Below are 26675 nucleotides of genomic sequence, written 5' to 3' on the forward strand. Positions count from 1 at the left end.
AGTTCGATAAGCTTTTCTACACTGAGACATAGCTAAAAATGTCAACATTTTAAATTGAAATGGGTGAAAAAACTAAACCGAGACTGATAACAATTATAAATGCTATAGATCTGAGATAAAAGAAAAATAGATCGTAATCAATTGGCTCAAATCCCAAAGATCACACTTTGTGCAGCACCGTGGTCATGTGGTGCCTTGATACCATATACTAGTTTTGCTTGAGTTACATAAAGGCATAATTTCAAGCCTAAGGTGCAGAGAGGTACACAGAGGCTGATCACTGGTATCAAATGAAATAATTATATTAACTTGAAAGGCTCAAACTTCTCAGCCTTAAAAAAATGGCACAAAGCAGAATTTACAGAAGTATACAAGAGTTAATAGGATAGATTAATTCAGATCCAAGCAATACTTCCAGATATGATGGAGCTGCATGACAAAGGGCACAGGTTCAGGGTCATGACATTTTGGGACAGTGATCAGAAAGCTTGACCAACAGTTGGAAGTGGTTGCCAGAAAGAAGTTCAGGGCACCAAAGTTGGATGCATTACTGCAAAAATTATAAGGCTGGTAATCTAAAAGAATAATAACAAATAGTCTGAACAGCCCATCCAAATCTATTTTAGCAACTCCCAAAATTATTCAACTACATTTATTGAATGTTCGAAAATATACTGACCAGTTCATTAGGAATGATGGTACAGTTTCATCAAACAGTCTTACTTCACATCGCTGTCCTTTTCTTTTGTCTGTGGTAGTAAAATGCTTCTGCTCCCCAACCTTAAGACAATTTTTATTCTAATCTTTAAACTAATACAGTAATTAAATAATTACATTTTCAACATAACATCAAGGGATTAATGTCACAGTGGAGTTCCTTGAAGATTCGATCTTTTATCAATTGAAGATCTCAATCTTAAACTGAATTCTACTTCAACATAATTTCCTAAGCTTCAGTTAAAATAATGAATAAAAATAAGCCATAAAATATCACTGCAGGAATTTTTGAAGTGCGAGCCTGCTCAAGCCTAGCTACTTACGGCAACAGTTTTCAATGATCTCAGGTTTGCAGAGGGTAGAATTGGGAGGCTGCCCAGAACAGTATTTAGGTAACAGTCTAGAGGTAGTGACTTCCAGTGGCAGCCATGAAGTAAGTGGTCGCACACAGGGTAGCTCCTGCTCGAAGCTGTAAAACTGAACTTTTTTTACCTGAAAACGGGAGAAATTTTGTCGGGAAAATTGAAGGTGTGGAGAAGTTCCCCCCCAGGAGTGGCATGTCTTCTGGTTACAGCAGAAGACCTGGCCAAGGAGCTGGAAGAGACCTGTGGGACAGCAGCTATTGGAAAGATGGCGGAAGGGGAAGGGCAAGTGCAGGTTGGAAAGCCCCAGATGGACAGTTGATGGCTTTTATTAGAGAAGAGTTTCGTAAAACAAAGAGAGGAGATGCAAGAGGATTGATCGAAGGACATTAAAGGGGCAGTTGCACCCCTGAAAGGGCGATAAAAAGGGTTGAGAAGTGTTTGGAGGCACAGGGGTCGCAGATCCGGGAGATGTAGAGAGTAATGTCGGACCACAGTGATCGGCATTGGAGGCGGAGGTGGGGCTCCTGGAGACCATTGCAAGATGTTAAGAGCAAATGTGGAAGAGCAGGGCAGCACGGTGGCCTAGTGGTTAGCACAACTGCCTCACGGCGCTGAGGTCCCAGGTTCGATCCCGGCTCTGGGTCACTGTCCGTGTGGAGTTGCACATTCTCCCCGTGTTTGCGTGGGTTTCGCCCCCACAACCCAAAAATGTGCAGAGTAGGTGGATTGGCCACGCTAAATTGCCCCTTAATTGGAAAAAATAATTGGCGAATCTAAATTTATATTTAAAAAAAAATGTGGAAGAGCAGGCGAACAGGTCTAGAAGGCAGAGCCTGCGTATCGTCGCCCTTCCTGAAGGAGTAGAAGGCACGTGTGCCACGAGATACGTCTCGAGGATGCTGGCAGGGCAGGTGGCAGAGGGGGTACTGGAGAAGGCCCCAGAGATGGACAGAGCACACAGGTCTCTAAGAACAGGGAAGCCACCTTGGGCGATGACCGTAAGACTCCACAGGTGTGTGGAAACGGAAAAGATCCTGTAGTGGGCCAGGGAGAAACAGAAGTGTGAATGGGAGGGTAACAGGGTCCAAATATACCTGGACATTGGAGCGGAACTGGCAAAATGGTGTTCTGGATTCAACAGGGCCAAGGCGGTGCTTAATCGACGACAGATTAGGTTCAGGGTGCTCTACCCGGCAAAACTGTGGGTGACTTTCGAAAGCCTGGAGTATTATTTTGAAACCCTAGAGGCGGCCAATTATGTCATTAAAAAGCACAAACTGGGGGAGAACTCAACTTCAATGGGAGACAGAGGAGCTGGCACAATGGAGTTCGGTGGATATGGGTAGTGTGGGGTTGGAAGGTGGGGGAGATTTCTTTTCGTCCTAGGTGGAGGGTTTTCATTGGATTGACTATTATTGCAGGGGTAATAAGTTTGTAAGGGGGCAAATTTCTCCCCCTCCCCCCTTCTGCTGCCTGTGGTGTTTATTTTTGGGGGGAGGCGACCTGTAATGTTGGATGTGGGGAGTGTGAGGTCCACGGGTAGCCTCTTACACAAATCAAAGAGGAGAGAATGGAGGGAGAGATGGGGGAATTAATAGGAGGAGCCTTTGTGACGGAGTTGCCTCGCTGGCAGGTAATACTGGTGAATGGAAGTGAGGTGGGGGAGGGAGATGTGACTTGGCAGGGTTGAAGAAGAATCGTGGTCAGGGGCGAAGAAGGATGTGCCATCTTGGATGTGCCCTGTACACAGCAAAATCAAAGGGGACAGAGCCATTAGAGTAGGCTGGCAGATGGTAGAGGGGAATGAAGGCATAAGCCTCCGGTAAAGCTTATAACATGGAACATCTCATTGGGCCGGTGAAGGGATCTCAGGTTTTTGCGCACCTAAGGACTTTGAAGGAGGGTAATGAGTATTTCTGCAGGAGACACACCTACATGTGAGGGACTAGGTCAGGCTAATAAAGGGATTGGTGAGCCAGGTATTTCACTTGATGTTTGACTCAAAGTCACGGGGGTGGCCATTTTGCTGAGTAAAAATATGGGGTTTATGAGTGTGAAGGAGGTGAGGGACCCGTATGGGAGATATATGATGGTTGGAGGGGATGCTAGGGGTGTTGGTGAATGTATATGCACCAAGTTGGGCGCAGACCAGCAAACCACACGCATACTGGGGCTGTGAGGAGCTAGAGAGATACTGGGTGGGAGTATTCAGGACACTAGCAAAGATTGTTGGGGTGGAGATCGGGCTGGACCTTATGGTGGCGATTTTCGGGACACTGGAGAAGCCAGAGTTCATAGAGGGAGGAAGGCCGATGTCGTAGCCTTCAACTCTCTGATTGCCCGGCAAAGAATTTTATTGAATGGCAGTCGGCAACACTGCCGGGGGTGGCGGCCTGGCTAGGGTATCTATACGATTTCCTCCAGTTGGAGAAAATGAAGTATGAACTTAGGGGTTCAGCGGAGGGCTTTGAGGCACGGTGGGGACTGTTTGTGGCCACGTTTGAGGAGCTGTTCGTCATGGGGGGCGGGGGGGGGGGGGGGGCACGAGATTTGTACTGACAGTAAAACTGTGTGCTGGGGAGTGTGTTCCCCAGATTATTTATGTTTTGTAACTGTTTTGAATAAATTTGGAATAAAATACATTTTAAAAATGTCTCGAGGTAGCAAAGACATGATGAGGATTTTGCACCAGATAAGCTACGGCAAAAATGGAACTGGACAAAGACACAGGAAGTTGGAATAGATGGTATTAGTGTGGATATATAGTGAGACAGTTACCTTGGGGTCTATTGTAACACCAAGATCAAAATAGGTTGGTTCAACCTCAGGCTGTTGTCAGGGAGAGGAATAGAGTCAATGACAAGGGAACAGAATTCCTAATTGGGACCAAAGACAATGGTTTCTTCTTTCCCAATAGTTAGTTCGAGGAAAATTATGTTGTTCCACTATTTGATGTTAGACATGGGGTCTGGCCATTAGAAATAGTGAAGCAGTCAAGAAAGGTGGAGATTACATTAATCTGGCTATTGTACAAGTGGAAACTGGCACTGAGGGTCGCCAAGGGGCATCAAGCACATGAGAAATAGAAGGGAGACATCACAAATAATATAATGCAAGTGGGAAGAGAAGCCATTGCAGACAATTCTCCTGCTGGGACTAGATAGATAACAATAGAATCAAGTGAGATCAGGCTTAACCCTGCTGGATGACAGTGGAGAGGCAGGGAGCATAATTTTGTCGTCAAAAGCTGGAGACAGGTTGAGAAGCAAGAGGATAAGTAGCTTATCTTTGTCACTACCATATGGGAAGTCACTTGTGATTTTGGTAAGATCATTTAGGTACAGTGGTGGGGCAGCAGCATCGATGGACAGTTTCAAACATGAACTTTCAAGGAAGATGGGTGCGAATTTAAGAGGCGACAACACATTCAGGAACTTGACAGGAAAGTGTGTTTGCAGGTGAGATGATAGTTTGCAAAGATATAGTGGTCAATGTTTTTTTTTGAGGAGTGCAGTGATAACAGCAGATTTGAAGGTGAGGGTGGCAGCATGAGAAGAATTAATTGTTAATATCAGCTAACATCAGGAAAATAAGTTGGTGGTCAGCAGTTTAATAGGGAAAGAGGTGGGTCTTACCAACAAGATAACCTTGGACAGAGAATGAGAAAGATAGGAGAGAAACTAGAGAAAAGATAAGATTAGGGCAGGGGGAAAATTTCAAGGATGCTGGGCCCATGGGCAAAGGGAAGTTTGGGAGGCAGCCGAGACAGCTTTTGTAACAGAAAAGTCTTTGTTCTCTATGCTTTCATTGTTGAGGATGAGAGTTGAGAAAACACGGAGAGTAGTTTAAGAAGCAGGTACGTGGTAGAGAAGTCAGGTGTTATCTTTAACTTGCTGGGTGATTTTTGGATAGATTTAGCAGGACTTGACAATGCTTAATGTAATCTTGTATCAATTAGGGAAGGAAGAAAACAAGCAGACTTGCGACAGAGCGAAGTGGACACGCAGAACATCCATACTATCATTAAATTAACAATCCAAGAAAAATCCATGCAATTATGCCTTGACAATGCAAATATTAATGTCAGTCATATTTTATGATGTGGAGATGCCGGCATTTGACTGGGGTCAGCACAGTAAGAAGTCTTACAACTGCACTTTAAAGTCCAATGGATTTCTTTCAAATCACCAGCTTTCAGAGCACTGCTCCTTCCTTCACCTGAGGAAGGAGCAGTGCTCCAAAAGCTAGTGATTCAAAACAAACCTGTTGGACTTTAACCTGGTGTTGCAAGATAGTCATATTTTAGGAACATCCGGAGTGTTAGTAATCAGCAGTTTAAAAATGAAATTGCTGGGCAGCACGGTGGCGCAGTGGTTAGCATTGCTGTCTTGGGCGCTGAGGTCCCAGGTTCGATCCCGGCTCTGGGTCACTGTCCGTGTGGAGTTTGCACATTCTCCCCGTGTTTGCATGGGTTTTGCCCCCACAACCCAAAGATGTGCAGGCTAGGTGGACTGGCCATGCTAAATTGGAAAAAATTAACTGTACCCCTTAATTGGGTACACTAAATTTTTTTTTAAAATTGCCGAATGTGTAATACTAAAATAAACTAAAAGTTTTTACAACTTTTCCAAATTGAGTGTAAATCATTTTAAACTTTTAATTTGAACTTTTTGGGTGTTATCATAATGCGATGCAATCACTGCCAGTGTCAGCAGGCAATTGAGGAATAGATGTGGTTGTCAGTAATAGCACAGTAAGGTAAGCTTTCTTTTTACAAAACTCAAATTTCTGGCAGAAGCTTTCAGCGATTAAGTTCATGACTTATTAGAATTAATAGAAAGCAAAGAGTGGGGATTAATGGGTGTTTCTCTGGTTGGCAATCAGTAGCTAGTGGTGTCCCTCAGGGATCAGTGTTGGGCCCACAATTGTTCACAATTTACATAGATGATTTGGAGTTGGGGACCAAGGGCAATGTGTCCAAGTTTGCAGACGACACGAAGTTGAGTGGTAAAGCACAAAGTGCAGAGGATACCGGAAGTCTGCAGAGGGATTTGGATAGGTTAAGTGAATGGGCTAGGGTCTGGCAGATGGAATACAATGTTGACAAATGTGAGGTTATCCAATTTGGTAGGAATAACAGAAAACGGGATTATTATTTAAATGTTAAAATATTAAAACATGCTGCTGTGCAGAGAGACCTGGGTGTGCTAGTGCATGAGTCGCAAAAAGTTGGTTTACAGGTGATTAAGAAGGTGAATGGAATTTTGTCCTTCATTGCTAGAGGGATAGAGTTTAAGACAAGGGAGGTTATGCTGCAATTGTATAAGGTGTTAGTGAGGCCACACCTGGAGTATTGTGTTCAGTTTTGGTCTCCTTATCGGAGAAAGGAAGTACTGGCGCTGGAGGGTGTGCAGAGGAAATTCACTAGGTTAATCCCAGATCTGAAGGGATTGGATTACGAGGAGAGGTTGAGTAGACTGGGACTGTACTCATTGGAATTTAGAGGGATGTGGGGGGATCTTATAGAAACATATAAAATTCAGAAGGGAATAGATAGGATAGATGCGGGCAGGTTGTTTCCACTGGTGGGTGAAAGCAGAACTAGGGGGCATAGCCTCAAAATAAGGCGAAGTAGATTTAGGAAGATTTAGGACTGAGTTTAAGAGGAACTTCTTCACCCAAAGGGTTGTGAATCTATGGAATTCCTTACCCAGTGAAGCAGTTGAGGCTCCTTCATTAAATGTTTTTAAGATAAAGATAGATAATTTTTTTTGAAGAAAAAGGGATTAAGGGTTATGGTGTTCGGGCCGGAAAGTGGAGCTGAGTCCACAAAAGATCAGCCATAATCTCATTGAATGGCGGAGCAGGCTCGAGGGGCCAGAGGGCCTACTCCTGCTCCTAGTTCTTATTGGTTAGGTGACATGCAGACTTGGTAATCCTAAACAGAGTAAGCTCACCGCCTGTTATGTTCTGGCTTGGGTCCTAAAACAGATTCCTTTTTAGCATATTGAAGGGCATGGAATCATAGAACTGACAGTGCAGAAGGAGGCCATTAGGCCCATCGAGTCTACACTGGCCCTAGGAAACAGCAAACTACTTAAGCCCATGACTCCACCCTATCCCCGTAACCCAGTAACCTCACCTAACCTTTTGGACACTAAGGAGCAATAAAGCATGGCCAATCCACCTAACCTGCAAATCTTTGGACTGTGGGAGGAAACTAGAGCACCCATAGGAAACCCACATAGATTCGGGGAGGAAGTGCAGACTCCACACAGTCACCCGAGGCCGGAATTGAACCCTGATCAACGGAGCTGTGAGGCGGCATTGCTAACCACTGTGCCATCCATAACATTAATCTAAACTAGCTATCCGGGACGGTTCACTACCAACCTAAACCAATATGGCAGTGGACGTGTTTCTGACATTGTTTGAGCACTGGAGAGCAGTTCAACAAATTGGACCTCTTTGAATTGTGTCTGGCATGTGAAACGAGCTGAAATACTGTCAACAGATAACATCATTAACTCAGATATTTCTGTAGTCTCATTAAGATGTGCGTATTAATTTATGTCACAGATTCATTAACGCCTCTATGCTGATTACCTGAGAATGTTATCAGCAATCATCAATTAAAGTAAGAACAGAGATACATAATAAAAAGGAATACTGAAAATATGTTATATCACCAATTAAAATACAAATTTAAAATGCTGGTGTGAACTTTTTGAAAAGCATGCAGAAGAAGTGTCAGTATTTAACATTTAGCATTAACAGAGGAATAGAGTGGATGGGCAGGCACTCTTTCCCAGGGTGGATGGGTCAGTCACCAGGGGGCATAGATTTAAGGTCCATGGGGCAAATTTTAGAGATGTGCGAGGCAGTTTTTTTTTACACAGAGGGTGTTGAGTGCCTGGAATGCGTTGTCAGGGGAGGTTGTGGAAGCAGCTACATTAACAGCGTTCAAAAGACATCTTGACAAATACATGGATAGGATGGGATTTGAGTGATTCAGCACAAGGAAGGGCTGAGGGTTTTGGTCAAGGTTGGTATCATGGTCGGTACAGGCTTGGAGTGCTGAAGGGCATGTTCTTGTGCTGTATTGTTCTTGGTATGTTTAGACACTTAAAAGTATTTTTTCCTCTAATAAACTCATGCAGAATGTTTGTGTTGGTGAATGCATACTGCTTGACAGAAACAAATATCTACTGTATTTTAATTACAAAAAGCTCACCGATCTGACTGATGCCAGTATATTGATAATGTTTCCATTCAGACTTTGGCCATTATGAACAATATCTCCAAGTGAATAATAATCCTGAGGGTCTTTCACAGGTAAATGCAATAAGGAGAGGAGCCTAGTTTCAAGCTCTACATCATGGCACATCCTGACTGTTGAAAAGTTCTCACTGACCAAAAGCTTATAGCAACTAAATATGAAACAACAAAAAAATGAATGTCAAAGGTTTCATCAACAGGATAAATCAGAACTAAAACCTTGAGTAATTGTGCTTTATTCTTTCAACCATTCTGTTAAAATACTTCATTTTGGAAATTAGATTCAGTTTGTTCTGAAAAATGTATATAATTAGTCTGTTTACTTGTTAGCAACCTTTCAACCTCCATTATTGCTTTTAACCTATCCAGGAGTTAAGTGCTTGCACTTCTTTTTCTCAGCAGAAAGCACTTAAATGCTTTTCATGTAGTCTGGAACTTTGAATCATAGCTAGATGTTTATAAATATTGTGGTTAGGTTCACAGCAGGCTCTCTTATAGGGTGTCTCTCTTAGAGGGCGGACTCTCTTATAGGGGGCTCTCTGTTATGGGGGTCTCTGATACGAGAGAGTCTCTGATACAGGGGTGTGTCTTAAAACAGTCTCTGGCGGGGGGTCAGATGGGGGTTGTCTGATGGGGGTTGGGGTGGGGCGCAGGATTTGTATCGACAGGAGGGGGGCCTTCAGATGGACATTAGAGGCACCTACCTTACTTACCCCCTTGGATCAGTGCGGGTTCAATTCCCGTACCAACCTCCCCAAACAGGCGCCGGAATGTGGCAACTAGGGGCTATTCACAGTAACTTCATTGAAGCCTACTTGTGACAATAAGCGATTATTATTAAGGTCCACTGTGTCAGGGCTACGCTGGCAATGACTTGTACCAATCCATGCCCACATGAATCTTGGCCTGTGCCATCACGGAGGCATGCAGAATATGGGCCGGGATTTTCCGATCCTGTACCGGGTCGGAGAATCCCCAGGGGAGGTGCGAATCCCGCCTCGCCGCGATTTTCCCTATTCTCCGGTGCCGTTTTTCGGGGGCTGGTGGGATTCCCGCCAAGCCGATCGGGGGCTGTCGACATCGGCCGTCCCACCCCCACCCCCGGCGATTCTCCGGGCCCCAATGGGTCGAGTGGCCGTAAAGTTTTGCCCATTCCCACCAGCGAGAATTACTCACCTCACGCACGGCGGGACCTGGCAGATAAGTGTGCGGGAGCGATCCTGGGGGATGGCGTGGGGGGATTCGACCATGGGGGGTCCCCCACAATGGCCTGTCTCGTGATCGGGGCCTACCGATCTGTGGGCGGGCTGGTTCCGTGGCGGGCATTCTTTCCTCTGCGCCGGGCCTTGTAGGGCTCCGCCATATTGCTCGGGTGCTGGCGTGGAGAAGGGAATTCTCGCATATGCATGGAAATACGCCAGCCAGACGGCGCAGAAATATGCCAACCGTTCCGTACATGCGTCAACCTAGCCCCCGAAAAATTGGAGAATTCCTCACTTTCAGAGGCTGTTGACACCGGAGTGATTGGCTGTAGTTTTCCCGCCGGCGTGGGGACATAGCCCCATATTCGGAGAATCCCGCCCCTGGTGTCCAGCACGTTAATAGGATGAAAATAGGTCATTCTGGCCTATGTTCATTCCCCTGCTGGCCTGGGGAGCGAGCCTCAATGCCGCCACCAGCAGGTGGGGGGGGGGGGGGGGGGGGGGGGGGGGGGGGATAAGAGCATCGCAAATGCATCGGTGCCCAACACAGGATTCTCCGCTCCATCGGGAACTCGGCTACTGGGGCGGAGAATCCAGCCCAAAATCTTCCACAACTGACGGGAGAGAACGAATATCAGAGAGGGGTACCATTGAAGTTAGGACTCACTCCTCCCACGAGGAGCAAGCAGCAGAGGCGAGAATGTCTTCCCCCAACAGGTCAGTGAGGATCCACCCAATACATATTGGCCACACTCAAGACAATGAATGTGGATGACCGATGATGTTGGAGCCTGCCTAGTCAATCACTAAGTAGCTATTATTTCTATTCAAGTCACCAGCAAGAAAAGGTAAAGGAAGATAACAAGCAAGCTTGCTGCCCAGCCACTCAGAACACCTTTTCAAAAAATGTATTCTTTTATGGGATGTGGAGAGCATCTCGTGCTCATCCACTGGGGAAAGTGGTTGCTAGGCCATTTCAGAGAGTAGTTAAGTCACCCACATTGCTGTAGGTCTGGAGTCACATGTATGGCTGACCAGATATGGAGAGCAGATTTCCTTCCCTCAGGGGTATTAGTGAACCAGATGGGTTTTATAGCAATTGGCAACATATTCATGGTCAACATTACTGAGACTAGCTTTCAATTCCAGATTTTATTAATTAAATTTAACTTCCAGCATCTGCCGTGGTAGGATTCGACTGCATGCTCCCAGACCATTAGCCTGGGCCTTTGGATTACTAGTTGAGTAACATTACCACTGTACAATCATTTCCTCCCTCTGATGAAGAGGCTGAAGACGCATTCAAGAAAGATAAGTCACTGCGTTTACCTTCACTCATTATCAGCACAGATACACGCACTTCAGTGCCTCCAAGTATCCGGCCACAATCTGGTGATCACCTCACGGACTTGTGTCCACAGCAGATGGAGTCAGTGACAGCAGACTCTCCCAACCTTCCTCACTCAAGAACAGTGAAGCGCACCCCTGGCTGCATCGGGGAGGAGTAACTGGGGCGCTGGGACCTTGGTGGGGTCAGGCTAGGCCGGGAGGGAGGATCTGGTCGATTTGGACCGGGAATGAGATGTTGAGTTGGAGCGGGTTGGGGGGCAGACATCCACTGGGGGGTAATTGTGTGTGGGGTGTCCTGTGCGAGGCTGGAGTGGATGTTTAAATAGTTACTCTGGAGTTAGAAATTAATTTTTTTCTTTCTGACTCAAATTAACTATCAGGGTAAAACTGGCAGAACCATCCAAAGTTAGCGACTGAAATCACTTCTTTCACATGATTCCCAGCCCAACGCAATTGTCCAGAAGTGCTGTCTGGACACTTGCAGGATAAACCCTTACATGGGAACTTATGAGAGGAATTCACGAGCATATCATTGGAGTACCACCTAAATGCCACACTGAGGAAACCAGGAGGTTATGGGGCATGGTGCTATGCGGATGTAACTCCCTCTTGAAGCAGTCAAGTGCTAGCTATTGACAAATGTTTTTATCCACGGGCCGTCTTGCTAAGCTGGTCCCATATTAGCATGAGTGCATTCATGTGTGTAATCGTGTTTCAGCCTCTTGAAGGATGCCATGGCCACTTAATAGTCGATGCTGAACTGTGTGGAGTTGTTTAAGGATATGTGCGAGTGGAGTGTTTATCACATTCCACAGTCGATACATGGCCCCTACCCTACTGCGCCTTTCAAGGATGACCCCATCGTTAGGTTTGAAGGTGACTTATACTTCCTCTGTGATCAATGGGATATTGATGACCTTTCATATAAAAAACATTTTTTTTTTAAACTGGGTGTTGCACAAGTTATAAATACAAGTATATACATCGCTAAGTAAAACACATCGGTGCTGGGAAATATAACCAGACCGGGGGGAGGGTCTTTCCTCCCCTCTCTTCCATTCTCTCCTTTTTACAGATTATCTAACTAGGTTGGAGGGGGCACTAATGCTTTTTACATTATTTTGTGCCATTGCATCGGCCATTGCTTGTTTCTCCTTCCTGTTTTTCATTGCGTTCTTTCGCCGTGTTGTGGTTCCTGCCACTGTTGTCTTCCCCTGTGCTCTCCTCCCAACCCCCCCCCCCCCCCCCCCCGGTTTTTGTTTATTTATTTATGCATTGGCCACCATCAGATCCCGGAACAGTCGGGTGAATGGCTCCCATGCTTTGTGGAAGCTGTCTTCCAAAACACAGAGTTCGCAAATTTGATTTTCTCCATTTGGAGAAATTCCGATAAGTCGGACAGCCAGCTTTAGGTGGTGCTGCTGACTGCCAGCCGAGCAGGATTCTGTGGCGGGCGATCAGGAGGCAAAGGCAAGGGCATCCAACCTCCTCCCCATGAAGACATCCGGCTGGTCTGATACCCCGACGACCGCCACTTTCGGGCATGGCTCCAGCCTCATCCCCATTACTTTGGACATTGCCTCGAAAAAGGCTGTCCAGGACCCAGCAAGTCTTCCTCCCAATCCCACCTTGTCGCGTCCAGGTTAGTGTTGGCCCTCTCTTACAGTCGTTCGCACATGTCACTACAGTTCCCTCTGCCTAGATGTCTGCGTCCAATAGCTCTTCTAAAAATATGTCATCGTGGTTGCCGTTATGTCCTTGTCTCCTTCCGTATGAAGTTTCTAAGCTGCTGGTATCTGAGTTTGTTCCCTTTAGCTAGCTGGAACCTCTCCGTCAGTTCATCCAGTGTTGTGACCCTACCATCAGTGTATAGGTCCCCGACTGTCAATGTCCCCCCCCCCCCCCAATCCTCTCTCCACCTTTTGAAGGTGGCGTCGGTGAGTGCTGGTGTGAACCTGTGGTTATTGAAGATGGGACTTTGTCAGACATTTCGGTCAGTCCGAATTACTGCCGTAATTGGTTACAGGTCTGGAGGGTGGCCACCACTGGGCTGCTGGAATCTTTCTTGGGTGGGGATGGGTATGATGCCGTGGCGAGTGCCCAGAGAGAGGTCCCCTTGCAGGAGGCCTTCTCCGCGCGCACCCACTCACTTCTGACTCCTTTATCCATCACATCACTCTTTCCGCTGTCGCTGCCCAGAGGTAGAATTGTATGTTTGGGAGAGTTAGCCCTCCCCTGGATTTTGTTTTCTGCAGGACCTTCTTTGTGATCCTAGCATTCTTTCTTTCTCCCCCTTCCCCCCAACCAAAGCCATGATTAATTTGTCCAGTGAATTAAAAAAAGGCCTTGGGAATATTGATCGGGTGAATCTCAGTAGGAAGAGGTACCTGGGCAGTATGTTCATTTTGATCGTCTGTACTCTCTCCGCCGGGGAGTGTGGGAGTGCGTTCCATTTCTGCAGATTCTTTTTTACTTCCTGTCAGACTGGTCAACTTCCATTTGTGGACCCCGTCCAGTCATGAGCGATTTGATCCCAAGGTGGCGGAATTTGTGTTGGGCTTGTTTAAACGGCAGTCCCACCAGTGCTGCCCCTCCCTCTTGCGGGTTCACCAGGAAATCTCACTTTTGCTTATGTTGGGTTTGTAGCCCGAGAAGGCACCAAATTCTTTCAGGAGTGCGATGATTCCTTCCATGCTGCTTTGTGGATCCGAGATGTAGAAGAGCAAGTCATCTGCGTACAGTGAGACTCTATGATCTCTGCCTCCTCTTTGGAACCCCCTCCAGTTCTTTCTGTGCTAAGCGTGATCGCTAATAGCTCGATCGCTAGGGCGAACTGCAGCGGGGACAGTAGGCATCCCTGTGCAGCTGGAGGTACTGGGAGCTGGTGTTGTTTGTCCGTAAGCTTGCCATGGGAGTGTTATACAGGAGCTTCACCCATGAGGTGAATCCTGTTCCGAGCCCGAACCGCTCCAGTACCTCTATGAGGTACTTCCAATTGACTCTATAGAAGGCCTATACTGAGTCCAGGGAGACGATCACCTCAGGTGATCTCTCCCCGGAATGGGTCATGATCACGTTCAGCAGGCGCCTGATGTTCAATATTAGCTGTCTATCTTTGACAAAGCCCGTTTGATTCTCTGCGACCACTTCTGGTACGCAGTCTTCTAGCCTTTTGGCTAGGATCGGCCAATATTTTGGCGTCTGCGTTTAGTAGTGAATTGGTCTTTATGAACCGCATTCAGTCGGGTCTTTGTCTTTCTTACGTATTAGCATAGGTGGCAATATGCCCCTCGCCAGTGAGTCCGTGAACATCTCCCGTAGGTACGAGGCAAGTGCTGTCGCTAATTTTTTGTAGATGTCCGCCAGGAACCCGTCTGGTCTCGGCGCCTTCTCCGCCTGCATGGACCTTATACTCTCCATGATCTCTAGTGGTGCTCCCAAGCCCTGTTTTCTGTCCTCCCCCACAACTGGCATATCCAATCCATCGAGGAACTGTTTCATCCCCTAGTTCTCTGCTGATTGCTCTGAGGTGTACAGTCCCCGGGAAAAGGCCTCAAAGGTTTTGTTAACCTTGTCTAGGTCTGTTTCTAGCGTGTCTCTGTTGTCCCTAATTTGCGTGATTTCTCTGGTGGCTAACTGCTTTCTCAGCTGGTGCGCAAACAAGTGGCTGGCTTTGTCCCCGTGTTCGTATAGGGTCCCCCATGCCTGACAGAGTTGGTGCACTGCTTTCCTCGTGGACAACAGGTCAAAGTCCATTTGTGGCTTTTTCCTTTCTGCCAGGAGCGCTATGGTTGGGGCCTCGGAGTACTTATGGTCTACCTCCAGTATGGAGTCGACCAGTCACTCTCTCCTCTCTATCCCTTCGAGCTTTAAAGGTGATAATTTCCCCTCTAATCATGGCCCTTAGCACCTCCCAGACATGGAGGGCGAGACCTCCCCGTTTTGGTTGTTTGTCGTACACTCAGCTTTGGCCTGTGATACCCTCTCGCTGAAAGCCTCCTCGGCCAATAGGGCGGTGTCCACCATTGGATGTTGGGCACTGCCTGTCCCCAACTTCACACCCATATAATGTGGAGCGTGGTCGTAGATTACGACTGTGGAGTACTCTGCCTTAACCAGCCCTGGCAGAACCAATTTTATGACCAGAAAGAAGCCAATCCTTGAGTGTACGTTGTGTATTAGGGAGAGGAAAGAGAACTCTTTTTCCCTTGGGTGGGTGAATCTCCATGGGTCCACCGCCCCCATCTGCTCCATGCTGGAGTTCCTTCGCCATGTTCGAGGTCTTTGAGTGGGCGGCACGGTAGCACTGTGGCTTCACAGCTCCAGGGTCCCAGGTTCGATTCCCAGCTTGGGTCACTGTCTGTGCGGAGTCTGCATATTCCCCCTGTGTCTGCGTGGGTTTCCTCCGGGTGCTCCGGTTTCCTCCCACAGTCCAAACATAAGAACTAGGAGCAGGAGTAGGCCATCTGGCCTCTCAAACCTGCTCAATCATTCAATGAGATCATGGCTGATCTTTTGTGGACTCAGCTCCACTTTCCGGCCTGAACACCATAACCCTTAATCCCTTTATTCTTTTAAAAACTACCGATCATTACCTTAAAAACATTTAATGAAGGAGCCTCAACTGCTTCACTGGGCAAGGAATTCCATAGATTCACAACCCTTTGGGTGAAGAAGTTCCTCCTAAACTCAGTCCTAAATCTACTTCCCCTTATTTTGAGGCTATGTCACCTAGTTCTGTTTTCACCCACCAGTGGAACCAACCTGCCCGCATCTATCCTATCTATTCCCTTCATAATTTTAAATGTTTCTATAAGATCCCCCCTCATCCTTCTAAATTCCAACGAGTACAGCCTCAGTCTACTCAACCTCTCCTCATAATCCAACCCCTTCAACTCTGGGATTAACCTAGTGAATCTCCACTGCACACCCTCCAGTGCCAGTATGTCCTTTCTCAAGTAAGGAGACCAAAACTGAACACAATACTCCAGGTGTGGCCTCACTAACACCTTATACAATTGCAACATAACCTCCTTAGTCTTAAACTCCATCCCTCTAGCAATGAAGGACAAAATTCCATTTGCCTTCTTAATCACCTGTTGCACCTGTAAACCAACTTTCTGTGACTCATGCACTAGCACACCCAGGTCTCTCTGCACAGCGGCATGTTTTAATATTTTATTGTTTAAATAATAATCCCGTTTTCTGTTATTCCTACCAAAATGGATAACCTCACATTTGTCAACATTGTATTCCATCTGCCAGACCCTAGCCCATTCACTTAACCTATCCAAATCCCTCTGCAGACTTCCAGTATCCTCTGCACTTTTCGCTTTACCACTCATCTTACTGTCATCTGCAAACTTGGACACATTGCCCTTGGTCCCCAACTCCAAATCATCCATGTAAGTTGTGAACAATTGTGGGCCCAACAGGGATCCCTGAGGGACACCACTAGCTACTGATTGCCAACCAGAGAAACACCCATTAATCCCCACTCTTTGCTTTCTATGAATTAACCAATCCTCTATCCATGCTACTACTTTACCCTTAATGCCATGCATCATTATCTTATGTAGCAACCTTTTGTGTGGCACCTTGTCAAAGGCTTTCTGGAAATCCAGATATACCACATACATTGGCTCCCCGTTATCTACTGCACTGGTAATGTCCTCAAAAAATTCCACTAAATTAGTCAGGCACGTCCTGCCCTTTATGAACCCATGCTGCGTCTGCCCAATGGGACAATTTCTATCCAGATGCCTCGCTATTTCTTCCTTGATGATAGATTCCAGCATCTTCCCTACTACCGAAGTTAAGCTCACTGGCTTATAATTTCCCGCTCTCTGCCTACCTCCTTTTTTAAACAGTGGTGTCACGTTTGCTAATTTCCAATCCACCGGGACAACCCCAGAGACTAGTGTATTTTGGTAAATCATCATTAGTGCATCTGCAATTTCCCTAGCCATCTCTTTTAGCACTCTGGGATGCATTCCATCAGGGCCAGGAGACTTGTCTACCTTTAGCCCCATTAGCTTGCCCATCACTACCTCCTTAGTGATAACAATCCTCTCAAGGTCCTCACCTGTCATAGCCTAATTTCTATCAGTCGCTGCTATGTTATTTGTGTCTTCCACTGTGAAGACCGACCCAAAAAACCCGTTCAGTTCCTCAGCCATTTCCTCATCTCCCATTATTAAAACTCCCTTCTCATCCTCTAAAGGACCAATATTTACCGTAGCCACTCTTTTTTGTTTTACATATTTGTAAAAACTTTTACTGTCTGTTTTTATATTCTGAGCAAGTTTACTCTCATACTCTATGTTACTCTCCTTTATAGCTTTTTTTGTAGCTTTCTGTTGCCCCCTAAAGATTTCCCAGTCCTCTAGTCTCCCACCAATCTTTGCCACTTTATATGCTTTTTCCTTCAATTTGATACTCTCCCTTATTTCCTTAGATATCCACGGTCGATTTTCCCTCTTTCTTCCGTCCTTCCTTTTTGTTGGTATAAACCTTTGCTGAGCACTGTGAAAAATCGCTTGGAAGGTTCTCCACTGTTCCTCAACTGTTCCACCAGAAAGTCTTTGCTCCCAGTCTACCTTAGCTAGTTCTTCTCTCATCCCATTGTAATCTCCTTTGTTTAAACACAAAACAGTAGTATTTGATTTTACTTTCTCAACCTCTATCTGTATTTTAAATTCCACCATATTGTGATCGCTCCTTCCGAGAGGATCCCTAACTATGAGATCATGAATCAATCCTGTCTCATTACACAGGAAAAGTTCTAGGACCGCTTGTTCCCTCGTAAGTTCCATTACATACTGTTCTAGGAAACTATCGCGGATGCATTCTATAAACTCCTCCTCAAGGTTGCCTTGACTGACCTGGTTAAACCAATCTACATGTAGATTAAAATCCCCCATGATAACTGCTGTACCATTTCTACATGCATCAGTTATTTCTTTGTTTATTGCCTGCCCCACCATAACGTTACTATTTGGTGGCCGATAGACTACTCCTATCAGTGACTTTTTCGCCTTACTATTCCTGATTTCCACCCAAATGGATTCAACCTTATCCTCCATAGCACCGATGTCATCCCTTACTATTGCCCGGATGTCATCCTTAAATAACAGAGCAACACCACCTCCCTTACCATCCACTCTGTCCTTCCGAATAGTTTGATACCATTGGATATTTAACTCCCAGTCGTGACCATCCTTTAAACATGTTTCAGTAATGGCCACTAAATCATAGTCATTCACGATGATTTGTGCCATCAACTCATTTACTTTATTCCGCATACTACGAGCATTCAGGTAAAGTACACATATGTTGGCTTTTTTTACCTCTGTTTTGAATCTTAACATCTCCAGTTTTATTCCTTTTAGTATTACTGGGCCTATTCACTGAGCTCCCCTCAGTCACTGTACCTTGTACTGTCACCCTTTTTGATTTTTGACTATGTCTTCTCTGCCTTGCATTTTTCCCCTTACTTCCTTTTGCTTCTGTCCCTGTTTTACTACCTTCCAACTTCCTGCATCGGTTCCCATGTGCAGATTTAGGTGGATTGGCCATGATAAATTGCCCTTCGTGTCCAAAAAGGTTAGGAGGGGTTAGAACATAGAACATAGAACATAGAACACTACAGCGCAGTACGGGCCCTTCGGCCCTCGATGTTGCGCCGACCTGTGAAACCATCTGAAGCCTATCTGACCTACACTATTCCATTTTCATCCATATGTCTATCCAGCGACCACTTAAATGCCCTTAAAGTTGGCGAGTCTACTACTGTTGCAGGCAAGGCGTTCCACACCCCTACTACTCTCTGAGTAAAGAAACTGCCTCTGACATCTGTCCTATATCTCTCACCCCTCAATTTAATTGGGTTATTGGGTTACCGGGATACGGTCTGAAATGTGGGCTTAAGTGGGGTGGTCTTTCCAGGAGTCAGCCAGCAGAGCCTTCCCTACCACAAAAAAGTCAATCCGTGAGTATAACTTAAAGACCGCCGAGAAAAACAAGTACTGCAGCTCCCTTGGGTGCAGAAATCTCCAAGTGTCCACCCCTCCCATTTCCACCATTAGTTCAACCAACCCCTTTGCACCTCCCTGACGGGACCAGCGAGTGCGGTGTGACCTGTCCAACCTTGGCTCCTGCACCAAGTTCCAGTCCCCCCCCCCACTATCAGTTCGTTCGGTCCAAATTGGGGATAGCCCCACACACCTTCACATACTCTACATCGTCCCAATTTGGAGCATATACACTTACCAGCACCACTAGTCTCCCTTCCAGCGCCCCTGTCCCTTTCACATATAATAATAATAATATTAATCGCTTATTGTCACAAGTAGGGTTCAATTAAGTTTCTGTGAAAGGCCCCTAGTCGCCACATTCTGGCGCCTGTTCAGGGAGGCCGGTACATATCTACCACCCTGATCTGCAACCACCTTCCCCATCTGGAAGCGTACCCTTTTGCTGACCATTATTGCTACCCCTCGAGCCCTTCCGTCAAATCCAGAGTGAAACACCCGGCTAACCCAGCCCTTTTTAAGTCTCACCTACCCCTTCACCCTCAAATGAGTCTCCTGCAGCATTGCTACATCTGCCTTCAAGCTTTTAAGATTTGCAAGCACCCTTGACTGGACCTTCCAACTCCCTCACGTTCCACATGACTATCCTAACTGGGGTTCTCTCACTACCCCCCCCCCCCCCCCCCCCCCCACCCACCCACCTTCTTATCCACCATCATTATACTACCGGGCATTTCCCCGAGCCTGCCCCGCCCCTATCAACTGTTAACATCGAAACACCTCCCCCAGATTCCCCCCTGCACTTCCTCTTGAAAAAACCTCACCCAGTATCGATCCCTTCCCCCCCCTCCCTTGCTCGCCTCGTAGGCCCATCGAAACTTGTTAACCAGACTCCAATGCCTCCAAAACCAGCCCTCCTCTCACCTCACCTCCGATCACAGTCAACTTTAGTCAGCTAGCGCGGGTACCTCCCACACTTCCAAAGCATATCGGCTTCTCCCACTTTGTCCCAGAAGAAAAAGAAAAACAAATCAACCCATACAACTCAGTAAAATAACATATAACTGTCGCAACAAAGAATGCCAATCAAACCAAACAAAAACTTAAACTCTAAAACAATGTGAAGTCAAGTAAGTTATAATACAGGTCAATGAAAAGAAAGTTATAACATTTATACATTTTCCAGCTCCCCAGTCACAGTCCATGGCCACTCTTCCAGCTCCACTCTTCACTTCTGTCCAAAGCCTTCTGCCGTCACAAATGCCTCAGCAGTCTCCACCGCTTCAAAATAAAAATCTTTGGTGTTGAAAGCAACCTTCAGCTTCGCCGGGTATACCATACCAAATCGCACCCCCTTGTTGTACAGTAAGATGTCTTACAACACCAGGTTAAAGTCCAACAGGTTTGTTTCAAATCACCAGCTTTTGGAGCACAGCTCCTTCCTCAGGTGAATGAAGAGGTGGGTTCCAGAAACATATATATAGACAAAGTCAATAATGCAAGACAATACTTTGAATGCGAGTCTTTGCAGGTAATTAAGTCTTTATACGTCCAGACGGAGCAACTGGAGAGAGGGATAATCACAGGTTAAAGAGGTTTGAATTGTCTCAAGCCAGGACAGTTGGTAGGATTTCGCATTGTTGTACAGTGCCGCCTTTACTCGGCTGAAACCCGCTTGTCTCTTCGCCAACTCCACCGTCAAGTCCTGGTATATCTGAACTCTAGCACCAGCCCACTGCACCTCCCGCTTCTGCTTCGCCCAGCTTAATACCCTCTCCTTCACGTGGTGTTATTGAAAGCAGATAATTACTGCTCCTGGTGGCCTATTTACTTTGGGTTTTGACCTTAACGACCGATCAGATCAGTCCAATTCATACCGGGAGGGGTCCTCATCGTCCCCCATCATCTCCGCCAGCATCTTAATTTTATAGAATTTACAGTGCAGAAGGAGGCCATTCGGCCCATCGAGTCTGCACCAGCTCTTGGAAAGAGCACCCTACCCAAGGTCAACACCTCCACCCTATCCCCATAACCCAGTAACCCCACCCAACACTATGGGCAATTTTGGACACTAAGGGTAATTTGGCATGGCCAATCCACCTAACCTGCACATCTTTGGACTGTGGGAGAAAACCGGAGCACCCGGAGGAAACCCACGCACACACGGGGAGGATGTGCAGACTCCGCACAGACAGTGACCCAAGCCGGAATTGAACCTGGGACCCTGGAGCTGTGAAGCGATTGTGCTATCCACAAGGCTACCGTGCTGCCCCCGTGCTGTCTACTCTGACTAGCACATGACACACTGCCAGTAATCCTGTGATAACTACCTTTGAGATCCTGCTTTTCAACTTGCCTCCTGGCTCCTTATATTCGGCTTTTAGGACCACATAGTTTTTTAACCTATGTTGTTTGTACCAATGCGTACCATGACAGCAGTCTGTTCACCCTCCACCTTCAGAATGTCCTGCAACCACTTCGAGACATCCTTGACCGGAGCACCAAGGAGGCAACATACTATCCTGCAGTCTCTTTTCCAGCCACAGAGACGGAGGAAACCCATGCACACACGGGGAGGATGTGCAGACTCCGCCCAGACAGTGACTCAAGCCGGAATCGAACCTGGGACCCTGAAGCCGTGAAGCAATTGTGCTATCCTCAATGCTACCGTGCTGCCCCACAATGTTACTGTGCTGCCCCGTACTAACAAAATACTCTGTTGGCCTCGGGCCATCTGCCCCTTCGAGCAAGCCCACAATTCTCAGATTGTGTCCCTTCGAGCAAGCCCACAATTCTCAGATTGTGCCGCCTCGAGTGGTTCTCCAAATCTTCGAGCTTTGATCGAAGCCCTCTGTTGACCTCCATCACCCTCCGCAGCTCGTCCCCCATCGAGGTGAGCCTGTCGCTGTTCTCTGACATGGCCTCCCCACTTCCTTCATCTTTTCACCTTGTTCTCTCACATTGGCCGAACCTTTGCCACAGCTACCCTCACCAGGGCGATTGCCTCCTCCACCAATGATTTCAGTGCGACCGTCATCGCCTTCCTCAGAGCCTCCATGTGCCTCGCAAACTGCTTCTCCAGCTCCACGGCCATCACCTCAGTCACCTTTTCCACCGTAAGCAGTGCGGCCCCTCCATGTGGTCCGGCCACTGCCATCTTGTCAGCGCTTTTTTTGGCCCTCACTCAACGGCGAATCCTTGTTTCCTCCCTTCTTCATAGCTACTCCTCTCAGCCCTTTTCACATCCTTTGGTGACTTATTATTTTTCTTTCTTCAATCCTCAAAACAAAAAAAGAAAATTCCCTTGGGACAGTATTTCATACCTCTTAAAAATACATCTTAAGCGGGAGCCACCCAATGTGTGACTTCCCCTCTATATGCCGCCACCGGAAGGTCTGCTGTTCCACATTTTAACTTCTGCCCTGTTGTTCCACTCTTTATCTTTATCATCAGTTCTGCTGCTACAGCTGCCCCACCCTCTGCCACCGTTTTGGCTGCCTCGCAGCCTGGATTCGGGTCTGCCGCCTCGTGTTAGGCTCCGTCCCCGCCGCTCTAACTGCTGGGCTTGACACCTCTGCTTCAGCTGCCCGACACTCCCGCGGGGATCTTCACTGGTTTTAAACGGGTTTGATTTGGTGCCCATCCCTTAAGTCCTAAAGGCCGAAAAAAAGTTGGGAGGGAAAAAACGGTAAAAACCCCCCAAAACGCTGAAAATAATGTGCACCGGCAGATGCTTCTTCTTCCTCTTTAATGTTTCAATACAAGGGACACAACGTATCATCTTCAAGTCGACTTCCGGTGATGACATTGGACTAAGCAGGTGCATGTCAGGTGGCTCTCCTCCCGTAGAACCGTAAAATGATCGCTTTTTAACAAAACCCGCTACAAATCCCACTGATATGTTCCCTGAATGTGAAGAAGACAGCAGACGAAAGAAGGAGAAAGAAATTGACGGGAAAATGCCAGTTCAGGGGCGGACAGAGACCAGAAGTGGAAGAGGTCTGGAGCAGCGGCAATCGGATGAGCGGACCAGAACACGTGGAGCGGAACGCAATTCTCGCGGAGCGAAAAGGGCAGAACAGCCCAGTACAAAACTCTCCCTCACCAGGAACTGGATGGTATTCCTCTCAGAGGCACTGAAAGAGCACCGTCAAGAAATTAAAACAGACATACAGACCGCAGTGAAAGATGCAGTGCCTGAAACCCTGGAGCAAATACAGATCGCTCTGAGCAGGGCCAAAAAGAAACTGGAAGCCCAAGAAGCCAACATCAAAGAGCTTGAAAGAGCCGGAACCAATTGCTGGAGGTGCTGACGACAGGGGGACTGAAGAAGGGGGTAGTGTCAGCAGTTTATGGGGGTATTTTGGAAGATGAGAAGGCACCGCTAGAAGGGATCAAGGCAAAGTGGGAGGAAGAGTTGGGAGAAGGTATGGAGGGGTGGTTGTGGTGTGACATGCTCTGGAGAGTGTACACCTCCACCTTGTGCACGAGGTTGGGGCTGATGCAGTTGTAGGTGGTGATGCACAATCAATGGACACGAAACGTAGATAAAGTCCGAATGATAGGCTTTAACACACAAGAAGTGTAGCCGGCAGCAGACGTACAGAAGAATGGCAGACTGCCGGGGAACACGGGTTCTTATACCCCGCCTCATAGGCGGAGCTACCTACCTATCAGCCAATGGGCAGCAAGTCCTCTGCACCAATGGAAGCTCACACTTCCAGGTACCATAATACCCCATGTCATACTACCACAGGTGGTATATAGAGCATACCTCACAAGGGCGAGGATGAACTGGCTGAGATGCCCTCAATTACAACTCGAGAGAGATGATTAGTAATACAAAGGCTTTAATTAGCAGAGAACCAGACAGCTACCGATAAGTGTGCTCACTGCACACGGCCCACTGAACATTACCTCATATATGGCTCCCTGGGGGGGTGGAGCCGGAGACGGAGTCCCCCATGGTTCCAAACCCACTCTTAAAGAGATCATTACATTAAAGGTGCAGTAATCATTCCTCACATTCACCCCGTTTTAAAAGAAAACACAGAGTCCGTCGGGGGTGAAGTGGAATTACATGTCCAGTCTTTTGGGTGATCTGATTGTCCTGTTGACCTTCTCAGCTCCGGCGGTGGTGCAGCGGACACGGGTGTCTTCAGTGGGAGTATATCCGGGAGCACGGTAGTCTGAGCCTTTGCCCTTGTTGGAGCAGGGGGGGTATCGGGGGTGACTAGGGTGATTGGTGTCGGCGCCGGCGGTGGTGGGGGGGGGGAAGCGAGGGGACGCTAGAGGGGGGCGCGCTGTCGGGGTCGGCAGCCGGTGTGGCGAGGGGAGCGTCGGTAGAGGGGGAGACGTCAGTGGAAGAGCCAGCGGGTGCCAGGTCTCGCAGGGAAACTGTGTCTTGCCTTCTGTCGAGGTGCTCGACGTAGGCGTATTGGGGGTTCGCATGCAGCAGCTGGACCCTCTCGACTAGAGGGTCCGTCTTATGGCCCCTCGCGTGCCTCCAGAGTAGAACTGGTCCTGGAGTCGTCAGCCAGCATGGAAGCGAGACCCTGGAGGTGGACTTCCGGGGAAGACAAACAAGCGATTGTGAGGAGTCTCGTCCGTGGCCGTGCAGAGGAGCGACCTAATGGAGTGTAGGCATTGGGTAGGACCTTCTGCCAGCGGGTGGTTGGGAGACTTCTTGACCGTAAGGCTAGGACAGCCTTCCAAACTGTCACGTTCTCCCTCTCCACCTGCCCGTTTCCCCTCGGGTTATAGCTGGTTGTCCTGCTCGAGGCGATGCCCTTGTTGAGCAGATACTGACGCAGCTCATCACTCGTGAACGATGTACCCCAGTCGCTGTGGATATAGGTGGGGAAACCAAACAGGGTGAAGATGCTGTGCAGTTCCTTGATCACGGTGGCCGAGGTCATATCGGGGCAGGGGACAGCGAATGGGAAGCAGGAGAATTCGCCGATGACAGTGAGGAAATAGATGTTGTGGTTGGTCGACGGGAGGGGCCCTTTGAAGTCCACGCTTAGTCGCTCAAAGGGCCCAGAGGCTTTCGCCAGGCGGGCCTTGTCTGGTCGGTAGAAGTGCGGTTTGCACTCCGCACAGATCTGGCAAGCCTTGGACATGGCCTTGACCTCCTCGGTGGAGTCAGGTAGATTGCGGGAATTGATGAAGTGAGCAAGTCTGGTGACCCCCGGGTGACAGAGGTCATCGTGGATCGTTGGCGCACGTGCCGCGGGACAGGTTTTCTGGGGATTCATTGAGCTTCCCTGGACGATATGTAATATCGTACGCATAGGCGGACAATTCGATCCTCCATCTCAAAATTTTATCATTTTTCGTTTTGCCCCGTTGTGCGTTAGCAAACATGAAGGCTACCGACCGTTGGTCGGTGACAAGGGTGAATCTCCTACCTGCTAGTAGTGCGTCCAGTGCCGCACGGCCTCCACAATGGCTTGTGCCTCCTTCTCGACTGCAGAGATCCGAATTTCCGGGGCGGTGAGGGTTCGGGAGAAAAATGCTACCGGCCTGCCTGCTTGGTTGAGGGTAGCAGCCAGGGCGATGTCTGAAGCATCGCTTTCTACCTGGAAGGGGATGGTTTCGTCCACCACTTGATGATATCGGCCTTAATACGACTGAAGGCTGACCGGGCCTCAGCCGTCAGGGGAAAAACCATGGTCTTAATGAGTGGTCGAGCTTTGTCCGCATATCTGGGGACCCACTGGGCGTAATAGGAAAAGAGCCCCAAGCACCGTTTGAGTGCCTTGAGGCTACGGGGGAGGGGAAGTTCCTTAAGGGGGTGCATGCCATCGGGGTCTCAGCCTAGGACCCCGTTTTCCATGACGTAGCTGAGGATGGCTAGTCGGGTTGCGTGGAAAATGCTTTCTCTTTGTTGTAGGTCAGATTGAGGGCCCGGGCGGTCTGGAGGAACTTTTTCAGGTTTGCGACGTCTTCCTGCTGGTCATGGCCGCAGATGGTGACATTGTCCATGTACGGGTAAGTCAGTAAGCCGTACTGGTCCACCATTTGCTCCATTGCCCTTTGAAAAACGGAGACCCCATTTGTGACGCCAAAAGGGACCCTTGGGAAGTGAAAAAACCGACCGGCTGCTTCGAAGGCCGTGTATGGGTGGTGATCCGGGCGGATAGGGAGCTGATGGTAGGCGGATTTTAGGTCAACCATGGAGAATACCCGATACTGGGCGATCTGGTTAACCGTTTCTGCTATGCGGGGAAGGGGGTACGCATTGAGTTGCGTAAAACGGTTTATGGTCTGTGGTGAATCATAATCCGAGTAATTCACACTGTGTTATATTATATGTGTTGTGTCTTTGTAAGCTCGGTATACGAGCAGTTGCACGGCTCTGCCCATAGGGGGAGATGAGGAGTTTGTACTGGGCTCCACCCTTGGCTCCTCCCACTAACCGGAAGTATAAAGATCTGCAGTTGTGAGCCTGCTGCCAGTTCATCTCGTCGCAGGCAGGCTCAGTTGTAAGACTATTAAACCACTGTTCACTTCCAATCACGTGTCTTGTGAATTGATGGTCACATCAATTTAATAGTCTTAGGAAACTTGAAGAAAACGACTATGGAATCAGCCCTCAAACCTGACAGACTAGAACTCAACCCGCAGGCTGCAGAGGCGAAATAAATCTTTCTACACTGGCTCAGATGTTTCAAGGCCTACCTGGCAGAATCCAGCACTTCAGAAACTTCGGAGGAGCAGAAACTCAG

At 47.8% G+C, this 26675-nt stretch overlaps 1 protein-coding gene across 3 annotated transcripts in view; it reads right to left on the reverse strand.

The window, feature by feature from the left end:
* meiob (meiosis specific with OB-fold) overlaps positions 1-26675 on the reverse strand; it is a 254364-nt gene that overhangs the window by 93945 nt on the left and 133744 nt on the right. For all 3 annotated transcript variants that reach the window (XM_038820920.1, XM_038820921.1, XM_038820919.1), the window contains 2 exons: positions 8317-8512; positions 680-780 (listed from right to left, as the gene is read on the reverse strand). In XM_038820920.1, coding sequence (XP_038676848.1) covers positions 680-780; positions 8317-8512 — 297 coding nt within the window. The remainder of the gene's footprint in view (positions 1-679; positions 781-8316; positions 8513-26675) is intronic.

Source organism: Scyliorhinus canicula, chromosome 15 (genome assembly GCF_902713615.1).
Source record: "Scyliorhinus canicula chromosome 15, sScyCan1.1, whole genome shotgun sequence".
Lineage (NCBI taxonomy): Eukaryota > Metazoa > Chordata > Chondrichthyes > Carcharhiniformes > Scyliorhinidae > Scyliorhinus > Scyliorhinus canicula.